The 9,976-nt window shown below is 45.1% G+C and overlaps 1 protein-coding gene across 2 annotated transcripts; it reads left to right on the top strand.

Annotated features, from left to right (window-relative positions):
• On the top strand, positions 2-8,276 carry MRPL18 (mitochondrial ribosomal protein L18). Of its 2 annotated transcripts, none has more exons than XM_003121109.4 (4): positions 2-127; positions 1,162-1,348; positions 6,902-7,133; positions 7,913-8,276. In XM_003121109.4, exons 1-4 carry the CDS (start codon positions 52-54, stop codon positions 7,982-7,984), a joined length of 567 nt encoding a protein of 188 aa, XP_003121157.1. In that variant the 5' UTR covers positions 2-51; the 3' UTR covers positions 7,985-8,276. The 2 variants fall into 2 exon arrangements, with proteins under 2 accessions (XP_003121157.1, XP_001928391.1); XM_001928356.4 differs by lacking the exon at positions 2-127 and adding an exon at positions 693-862.

The raw sequence follows: 9,976 nt of genomic DNA, 5'->3' as shown, positions 1-9,976 counted from the left end.
CGGCGCGAAGGTAGGAGGTCGGAAGTCAGGAACTTGGACCGCTGGCGGAAGATGGTGCTACGCTCAAGCGTTCCTCTGAAACAGGTTGCGCACGCGCGTTTGCACTTTCTAGTGCCTTCTAGAAAAGGTAAGGCGGGGCTTGGAGAGTGACGGGGGACGGGGTGGGCGGGGCCGTTTGAGGTAGACCTGGGGTTCCGAGTCTTTGTTTATAGTTTGTTTTCCTTTAAATGGAGCTCGCACGAAGAGCACGCAGCGAGTCTCTTTTTGTTTCCGGACTCATAAGTAAAAGCTCGAATCTGGATGGGACGGGGCAAGGTTTTCCATGGGCCCTACGGGAAAACGACAGCCACCCTTTTTAAAGAGAAGGGCGTGCGTCCTGCGTTGCCCCTTCTCCCCCACGTGTGTGGAGAGGGGTGCCTGACAATGGTCAATCCACGCCTTCCAACCCGAGGGCCCAAAGAGAGAACACATGCTGCCTTGCGTGCCCGAGACGCCGGACGCCGACAACAAGCGTCCTCTACTTAACGGCTCGCGCCCTCCCCGGAAGTTTGTTGCTGCTAAGTGTTTGGTTGGTTCCGACGCCTGCGTGCGCCCCCAGCGTAAGCGCTGATTGGAGGAACGGAGATGACAGATTGCACTCTCTACCACTCAGCGGCGGGGGGCTTGTTGGTTCCTGTCGAGGCGTCGATGACCTTACGTGAGCCTTAGGCTTTTCCCTAAGTAAACATGGCTGCGCCCAGCGAACCTCTGGGACCCCAGTGAGGAAAGAGGCCTGGTCTGCCCGAGGCTTTGTTTGCGATTCCCTCAACGATGGCGCTTCGGTCGCGATTCTGGGCGTTGTTGTCGATTTGCAGGAACCCGGGTAATTCATCTTACCACTTCTCTTAGATTTCTCCCCAGGTTCGCACAACCAGTGTGCACATGCAAGTCGTATTTCGTAGTCGACATTCCCCATCGAAAAGTAAACCAGTTAATTGTGATGGCTCTAGTAGAAAGTTGCAGACCAATGGCTGTGATGACCACACCCCGTGTCCACACAGCTTTTTGTCCCCTTTCTTGCGCTCAAAGACTGAGGAGAGAGGATGGGGACAGGTTAGATCATATCCCTGTGTTGTCGAATTCATCATTTTGTGAGATCATCGTGGTTGATTCCATTCTTAGGGTGTCGGGCGGCAGCGCTCTCAACCAGTTGTAAGCCAGCGACGAACCCTGAAACGGACCCTGTGGAAAATGAAGCTGTTGCCCCAGAGTTCACCAACCGGAACCCCCGGAATTTGGAGCTCTTAGCAGTAGCCAGAAAAGAGCGGGGTTGGGGGACAGTGTGGCCGTCCCGTGAGTTCTGGCACAGGTAATTAAGTCTGCTAGTTATTGACCACAGAGCGGTGCAAGGTGCCCTACAAATTGCTTTCACCCGTTCTTTTAAGGACTGTGACAGGTATGGCTGGCGACTCTTCCCTCAGAAAGCCAACTTGTAGTGGATCTGGGGTGAGGGGCAAACAAACAATGAATAGGTGTCATGGAGAAAATTTAAAGAGGATGATGTTAGAGTGGGGGACTGCTCGCGTTCTCGCACCCCTCTGAAAATTGGGAGAGGTCAAACTGCCAAGAACACTCCCAGCAGAGGAGACACCTAGAGTGGTCATGAGCTTGGTGTGTTTGAGGAACTGAAAGTCATGTGTACTTGGAGCTCAGAAGGCCAAGGAGTGGATAGAGTAAGGTGGAATAGAGAGGTAGGTAGAAGACAAATTGTTATCTTTGCAAGTCAAGTACGCACTTTAGGCGTATTTTTACTGCAGTGGAGACTATTTAGAGGATTGAAAATTTGAGTCTGAATGGAAGATCATTCTGGTTCTTTTAAGGGGAATGGAATTAAAGGGGCAGTGGTAGAAGCAGGAAGAGCAGTGAGAAGTCTGTCTATTCTTTGTTATAAAGATGGCTAATTATTGAATACCTTGTATTTGCAAGGAACTATGGTAGGTATTTTATATGTATTTTCTCATTTTTGAAGCAGATGCAATAATTTTTCCTATTCTATAGGAGCAGGGGAGTTGAGGCTTAAGGAGACAGGGTAAGTGCCAGAGCCAAAAGTCAATCAGCTTTATCTGATCTCAGAGGTAGAATACTAAATTATTACCACTATGCTGCAGCATGTTGGTGTTTATCTGCTGCTTCTCTATTTGGTAAGGATTCATTAAAAGTAGAATGTTGCTTAAAAAAACAAACAGACAAACATAAAAGGGTAAAACCCAGGAGTCCTGGGGAAAAAAAAAAAAGAATTTTTTTCTTTTTTTTTTAGGGCCCCACCTGCGGCATATAGAAGTTCCCAGGCTGGGGGTTTAGTCTGAGCTGCAGCTGCTGGCCTATCCTCAGCTCACTGCAACACTGGATTTTTAACCCACTGAGCAAGGCCAGGGATTGAACCTGCATCCTCATGGATACTAGTTGGGTTCTTAACCCGATGAGCCACAGTGGGAACTGCGAAAAGAGATTATTTCCTAAAGACTATATCAAGTTATGAAAGCAAGTTCGAGGTCATAACTGTGTGATAGATTCATTCAGCAAACATTAGGCCTTCATTAACTCATGGGCATTGTGCTAGATGCGGGAGATACAGAGGTAAAGTAGATGTCTTCCCCAGCAGCAGACGTGTCACCACCGTGGTAGGGCAGATAGACTAGGAGTGATAGAGTGTTACTTTATTTAGTGCATATGGCGGGGCGGGGCTGGGGGGTGGTGGTGTCACAGAAAGGGGGCAGGCAGTTTATCTTTGAAATAATCTGAATCTTAGCTCTAGAATTCTTGCGAAACACCCAAACTATTACTTTCACTTAATATTTGGATCATGTTAATTAGAGCTCCTCCCCTCTTTTTTCTCTCTCTCCTGTTCACACTGTTATCAGTATAAAATTAGGAGTGACCCTGGAGATAATGAGGCCTTACCCCTTTGTTGTACAAATGGTTTAAGACAAGGATCAGCAAACTCATGGGCCAAAGCTACTTGCAAATGAAATATTTTTTATATTTTCTTAAAAGGTGGAAAAAATATCCACAAAAGACTATTTTGTGGTTGTTCCTGGTGGCTCAGCAGGTTGAGGATCTAGTGTTGTTGCTGCCTTGGCTCTTGTTACAGCTGTGGTGCAGGTTTAATCCCTGGCCTGGAAACTTTTATATGCCTCAGGCATCGCCGAGGATAATATTTTGTGACATGTGAAAATTGTATAAAATTCAAATTTTGTTATCTACAAAGAAAGTTTTTTTTGGCACACTGCTACTGCTCATTCTCAGCTGGCTGTTCTGGTATTATTGTGGCTGAGTTAAGTAGTTGATTCATATTGTTTCTCGAAAACTGAGTTTACTTCTTAGTAGGTTTAGGTGTCGCGCCAAGACACAACCAAGCCAAAGATCTAGAGAAGGATTTATTGCTTGCTGTAGATAGAACACTGGGGATCTTTCCCAAGGGATTGTCTCCCAAATAGCAAAACTGGGGAAGTTTTAGCTAGGGGTACACGAATATCCTTGAAGGGGCTTGAGCAGGGGCCAAGGTTGCCGGAGCGCCCGCCCTAGTTGACTGAAGTCTCGGGGTCAGCGTTGTCAGTTCACCCTCCACCTGGTGCAGAAGTCAGAACTTACCGGGTTGCGATGTATTTCTCTTGGGAAGGCAGTGGGGCTCTGTTTTGTCACTGAACTATTGTTTGTTGATTGCTTTTCCTTTGTTCACGCATCCCCTTACTTCCCTGAAGATCTTTGATTACTAAGACCTGTTCAAGGGCAGCCCTTGTGGCCACACTTAGATGACAGAATGGCTTAGTTTAGGCCAAAAATGGCTTCCCATGTCAGAAAGCCATGCCTGGTTCTCTTTCTCCAGGGACCCCCCAGCCCTATGTGCTTATAGTGTGGCCTACAAATCCTAAGATAGTTGCTCTGTGACCCCTTCCAGAAAAAAGGTGTTGACTCCTGGGTTAGGAGATTGTGGTTTTTACTAGGGCTACCAGCAAAACGAGCTTTAGAACCCATAACCCATATTTCTTTTTGGTTTGTTTTTAAGCAAGACTTTTTTTTTTGGCTGCAGCATGCTGAAGTTCCTGAGCCAAGGATTGAATCTGTGCAACAGCAGTGACAGCACCAGATCCTTAACCCTCTGAGCCACCAGGGAACTCCAACACATTTCTTTCTTTCTTTTTAGTTTTTACTTTTTTATTTATTTTTGCTTTTAAGGCCATACCCATGGCATATGGATGTTTCCAGGCCAGAGGGTAGAATTGGAGCTACAGCTATCAGCCTACACCACAGGTCACAGCAACACTGGATGCCTGACCCACTGAGCGAGGCTGGGGATTGAACCCACATCCTCGTGGATACTAGTTGGATTCATTTCTGCTGTATTGCAACCAGAATGCCCAGGTTTCTAATTCTAATGCTTTTTATGCTAGTTCACACTAAAAATCTTAGTGTAATCTCTGATTTCAGTGATTTCTTTATCATGAACATAATTCTAATTTTTTTAAATCTTTTACTTTTATATACTTTTTTAGCTGTTCTGCAGCATATTGCATTCCCAGGCCAGGGATCAAATCTGAGCCACAGTTGTGACCTAAGTTGCACCCGTGGCAACACCTGATCCTTAACCCACTGTGCTGGGCTGGAGATGGAACCTTTGTCCCAGCACCTCCAAGATGCCACTGCCAACCTCATTGTGCCAACCTCATTGTGCCACAACAGGAACTCCATGAACTTAATTTTTTAAATGTGTAATATGTACAAATGTTATAAAATCCAAGAGGGAATATAGTTTGTGTTTTCCTCCTAGAACTAGTCTGTGCACATATGTATAAAGTTGTGTTTTTTAAAATTACAAATTTTAGCACACTGTGTATGTTGTTCTGCACCCCCCCACCTCCTTCACGTGACCTCACTCTCCCCCAACCCATGCCCAGTACCCACACACACACTTAAAGAAATACATCTTGGAATAACTTTGTGTTTGAAACATTGGTTCTCAAGCCAGGCCTCTAGATTTAAATCCTAGCTCCATTACTTACTATTAATTGTAATCTTGCTGAAGTTATTTAACTTTTCTGTGGCAGTTTATGCAGCTTAAAAAAGAAAAAAAGAATGAATAATGGGATTATTTTTGAGACATATGCCTGTAAAGGAGGCTTTTTATGTATTATGGAAATTAGCCCTCTGAACAAAATAGGATTTAAAAATATTTTTTGTTTCATTGCTTGCCTTTTTTTTTTAGGGCTGCACCTGTGGCTTATGGAAGTTCCCAGGCTAGGGGTTGAATTGGAGCTGCAGCCACTGGCCTACACCACAAACACAGCAATGCTGGATCTGAGCCACATCGGCAACCTACACCACAGCTCATGGCAACGCTGGATCCTTAACCCACTGAGCACGGCCAGGATCAGACCTGCCTCCTCATGGATACTAGTTGGGTTTGTTACCACTACAGAGACTCTTCATTGTTTGCCTTTTGACTTCACTTTACTGATGGTTTTTGTTGTTTTTTTCCATACCATGCAGAAATCTTTGTCAATCTTTTCTTTCTTTTTGCTTTTTAGGGCTGCACTTGCGTCACATAGAGGTTCCCAGGCTAGGGGTCACATTGGAGCTACAGCTGCTGGCCTACAGCACAGCAACACAGCATCTGAGCCGTGTCTGCCACCTACACCACTGCTCCCGGCAATGCTGGATCCTTAACCCACTGAGCAAGACCATGGTTCGAACCTTGGTCCTCCTGTGTGCTAGTCGGATTTGTTAACCACCGAGCCACGACAGGACCTCCTGTCAATCTTTTTTTTTTTAATAAAAGGCATATGACATAATTTGATGTTATGTTAAATATTTTGATAAGTAGGCTTATCTTACTTTGAGAGTATTTAAAAATTCTTCCATGTTGTCTGGGAGTTCCCATCATGGCGCAGCGGAAACGAATCCGACTAGGAACCATGAGGTTGCGGGTTTGATCCCTGGCCTTGCTCAGTGGGTTAAGGAGCTGGCATTGCTGTGAGCTATGGTGTAGGTCATAGACGTGGCTTGGATCTGGCATGGCTGTGGCTGTGGTGTAGACCAGCAGCTACACCTCCAATTTGACTACTAGCCTGGGAACTTCCATATGCCATGGGTGTGGCCCTAAAAAAAGACCAAAAAAAAAAAAAAAAAAGGAAATTCTTCCCTGTTGTTTTCTAGTACTCTCCTTTGTTTGTTTGGCTGTGCCCATGGTATATAGAAGTTCCCCAGGCCAGGGATTGAACCTACCCCTCAGTAGTGACAGTGTTAGATCCCTAACCTGCTGAGCCACCAGGGAACTCCTCTTCTAGTACCCTTATATTATCTATTTTTATATTTAAGTTTTTGATCCATCTTACATTTATTTTGGTGTCAACTGGAAAATAATAACATAAAATATCTCTATCCAGTATAGGGTCACTAACTTAGCTCTTCTTCCTCAAATCCTTTTTTGAAGTATAGATGCTGTGTAAATAAGTTTCAGCTCTCAGAAATACCAAATTTATTCAGGATATTTGAAGTTAAATAGAAATGTTTGGTTTATTATTGAGAAAATCCTTATGAAGGCAGAGGAAAAATACCCTTCCCAAGTAAAACCCAGGTTAAGAATGTTTAAGTAAATGAATCAAACATTGAATTCTTGAGAAATGTTTAGGCATTTATTCATCTGAGGGCATTTGTCTTTAGAATGCTTTTATGAAAAAAGAAGTAAGGGGTTCTCTTGTGGCTCAGCAGATTATGGATCTGGCATTGTCACTGCCGAGGCTTGGGTCGCTGCTGTGGTGCGTGCGGGTTTGATTCCTGGCATAGGAACTTCTGTATGCTGCGGGTGTGGCCAAAAAAAATTTTTTTTTTTTTAATGATTTTATTTTCTTCTCACCTCATTTAGGCTGCGAGTTATAAGGACTCAGCATCACATAGAAGCGCTTGTTGAGCACCGAAATGGCCAGGTTGTGGTTTCGGCATCCACTCGTGAATGGGCCATTAAGAAGCACCTCTATAGCACCAGAAATGTGGTGGCTTGTGAGAGTGTAGGACGAGTGCTGGCAGAGCGATGCTTGGAAGCAGGAATCAACTTCATGGTTTACCACCCTACTCCTTGGGAGGCAGCCTCAGACTCGGTATTTCTGTGTTCGTGTAACCTTAAAAGATGTTAATTTTTGACATCAGGTACTTAGATGATGGTAGTTGCATTTGTTAAGTTCTCTCCCTGTGTCAGGCGCTGAGCTGGGGATCCTGAGTGCGTTACTTCACACCGTCCTCCCAGTCGCCTGCAGAGCCAGGCCTGGTGTTGCCTACTGTGTATCTGAGTGAGCTGGGGCCGGCTCAGTGTGGCAGGGGGCTGGGATTCAAAGCCATGGAATTGATTCTGTGGCTGTAACGTTGACCACCCTCCTTACTTTCCTGTTTAGGTAATAACGTCTCGTCTGTATGATATTTTAAAGCACTGCTAATCCTTCACGTATTTACATTCTTTCTCTTTTTAAATTTGTGTCGTTATTAAGATCACTTTTTGGGAGTTCCCCTCATGGCTCAGCAGAAACGAATCCAACTGAGAACCATGAAATTTTGGGTTCGATCCCTGGCTTTGCTCAGTGGGTTAAAGATCCGGTGTTGCCGTGAGCTGTAGTGTAGGTCACAGATGCAGCTCGCATCTGGCGTGGCTGTGGCTGTGGTGTAGGCTGGCAGCTGTGGCTCCGATTCCCTAGCCTGGGAACTTCCCTAGGCCGTAGGTGCGGCCCTTAAAAAGGTCACTTTCTGAAAAACCAGTGTACGCTGAGAAGTTAGCAAGGAGCAAATCAGTTGTTTGTGTCCTGAAACAGTCAAGTGAAGTGAACTACTTACCGTCAGCTTGTGTGCTGACTTAATCTTTTCCTTGTTTCCTGATCTTCAAAACCAGATAAAACGGCTACAACACGCTATGACAGAAGGCGGTGTGGTGCTGCGGGAGCCTCGGAGAATCTACGAATGAATCGGAAGCGTTGTTGGGATTTGTGAATGTAAAAGCTGTCAGCTGCTCATCTCAGGAGAGCGTGTCTGGAGGAAGCGCCGGCTGGACGGTCCCTGCGGGCGTCTCCCTCGGAATTTCTCAATAGTCAAGGTCACCTCCTCCCCTTGTGCGTGTTGGTTTGTTTTCCACCAAGGCTTAAATTCTTCCCCTCTCTGAGACGTGAGAGAAGTGTCTGAGAAAAGCTGTTGCTAATTAACTTTTGAAAGACATGTTGTTTATAAGTCAAAGAATAAAGGTATATTATGAACTCCTATTTTCCGATTAAATGAAGTTTTCTTTGCCTTTGAGCTCATGGTGGCAAGGAACACGAGGGTTTATGCAAAGCACTTGTGACGGGTTAGTCACGCGGGTAAGCTCAATAAATGACAGCTGTTTTTGCTCAGGGTTTGGAGGTGTTTTTTTAAACTGGGAAATGTCACCTTATAATAACCAGTCTTAGTAACGTGAAGATAAAAGAGGCAAATCCTAACCTCAGTTGGGCTCCTGGACCATAGTAGGAAGAACCAGATTTGAAAGGAGAAAGGCCAGCAGTGTGGAAAAGTGAGGAAAAGAAAGGGTTGGTGTATGCTGAGTTCACTGAGAAGTGTCAGTGTGCCAAGAGGTGCAGCTGGAAGTGTCTTCAAGTTGATAGGAAATTGGAGCGGGGTGGGTGGAACCACGGCAGCCGTCGTAAATGAGTGCTTACAGCAAGGTGGCGGCTAACTGATTTTGGCTGTTGAAGACAAACGTGAAGAGGAAGAACTAGTAAGCAGTTAAGGTGACTTCTCGAGCAACCCCCCATATTTTATTTATTTATTTATTTTGTGTCTTTGCCTTTTTAGAGCTGCACCCATGGCATAGGGAGGTTCCCAGGTTAGGGGCCCAATCGGAGCTGTAGCCGCCAGCCTACAACCAGAGCCACAGCAACACAGGGTCCGAGCTGCGTCTGTGATCTACAGCACAGCTCACGGCAATGCTGGATGCTTACCCCACTAAACAGAGCCAGGGATCAAACCCACATCCTCAGGGATACTGGTCAGATTCGTTTCTGCTGAGCCACAATGGGAACTCTGCTATTGTCAATTTGAGTATTTAGTATGTTATTTTATTGTTTTGGCCACACCTGAGGCATGTGGAGATTTCAGGGCCAGGGATTGAACTTGAGCCACCGCAGCAACCCCAGCCACAGCAGTGACATGACCAGGTCCTTAACCCACTGAGTGAAGCCAGGGATCGAACTTGCATCCTCATGGGTACTAGTGGGGTTCGTTTGTGGAATGCCCTCAACAAGTTATATGCACCAACACTTAAAAAGCGTGGTTGATTCTGAGAGGCCTTCGGAATGCAATGACTTCGTAGTCCCCTTTTGACCAACCTGTGAAGAGCCATTTGCAAGTATATGTTATAGGGCTAGTATTTTCCTCCCTCACTTTAAAGATGGGAGCATCTCACTTTGAAGACCCCAGGCCTAGAAGGCTGCTCTAACAAGTGTGAAATTCAAGGGAGGAAGTGAAAGAGGGAGACCAGGGTGTGGCTTTGGAAACTGACAGTGACAGAAACAGGGTTCCTACGAGTCATGCTCTGGGTAGGGATTTTTTCTGCAAGGAGTATGATCTACACCATCTCTGCACCAAGGATTCCTTCAGCTCGATGGGCAGTTTTTTTTTTTTTGGAATTAGCATTGCGGAGTTTTACTTAATGTATAAAAATTTACTTGATTTTTATAATATGTCTTTTCCCTTTTTGAAAATTTTAGACATTAACATAATTATATTTACTTTACAACATGTTTGTATATACAGTAGTTTGTATATATAGGTTATAGAGTTTCAAAATAGTTACCTGCATTGTCATTGAAAATAAACCTGCCCTGGAGTTTCAGGTGTGGCTCAGTGGGTTAAGAATCCAACGTAGGGTCCATGAGAATGCAGGTTTGATCCCTAGCCTTGCTTAGTGGGTTAAGGATCTAAGACC

The sequence above is a fragment of the Sus scrofa genome, chromosome 1 (genome assembly GCF_000003025.6).
Source record: "Sus scrofa isolate TJ Tabasco breed Duroc chromosome 1, Sscrofa11.1, whole genome shotgun sequence".
Classification (NCBI taxonomy): Eukaryota; Metazoa; Chordata; class Mammalia; order Artiodactyla; family Suidae; genus Sus; species Sus scrofa.
This window is presented reverse-complemented; position numbering and strand designations above follow the sequence as displayed.

Excerpts from the sequence above, each read along its gene's own strand:
- MRPL18 (XM_003121109.4), top strand. The coding sequence starts at position 52 with ATGGTGCTACGCTCAAGCGTTCCTCTGAAACAGGTTGCGCACGCGCGT. Across the intron at positions 1,349-6,901 it reads TCCCGTGAGTTCTGGCACAG|GCTGCGAGTTATAAGGACTC; the intron begins GTAATTAAGTCT and ends CACCTCATTTAG. Across the intron at positions 7,134-7,912 it reads GGGAGGCAGCCTCAGACTCG|ATAAAACGGCTACAACACGC; the intron begins GTATTTCTGTGT and ends CTTCAAAACCAG.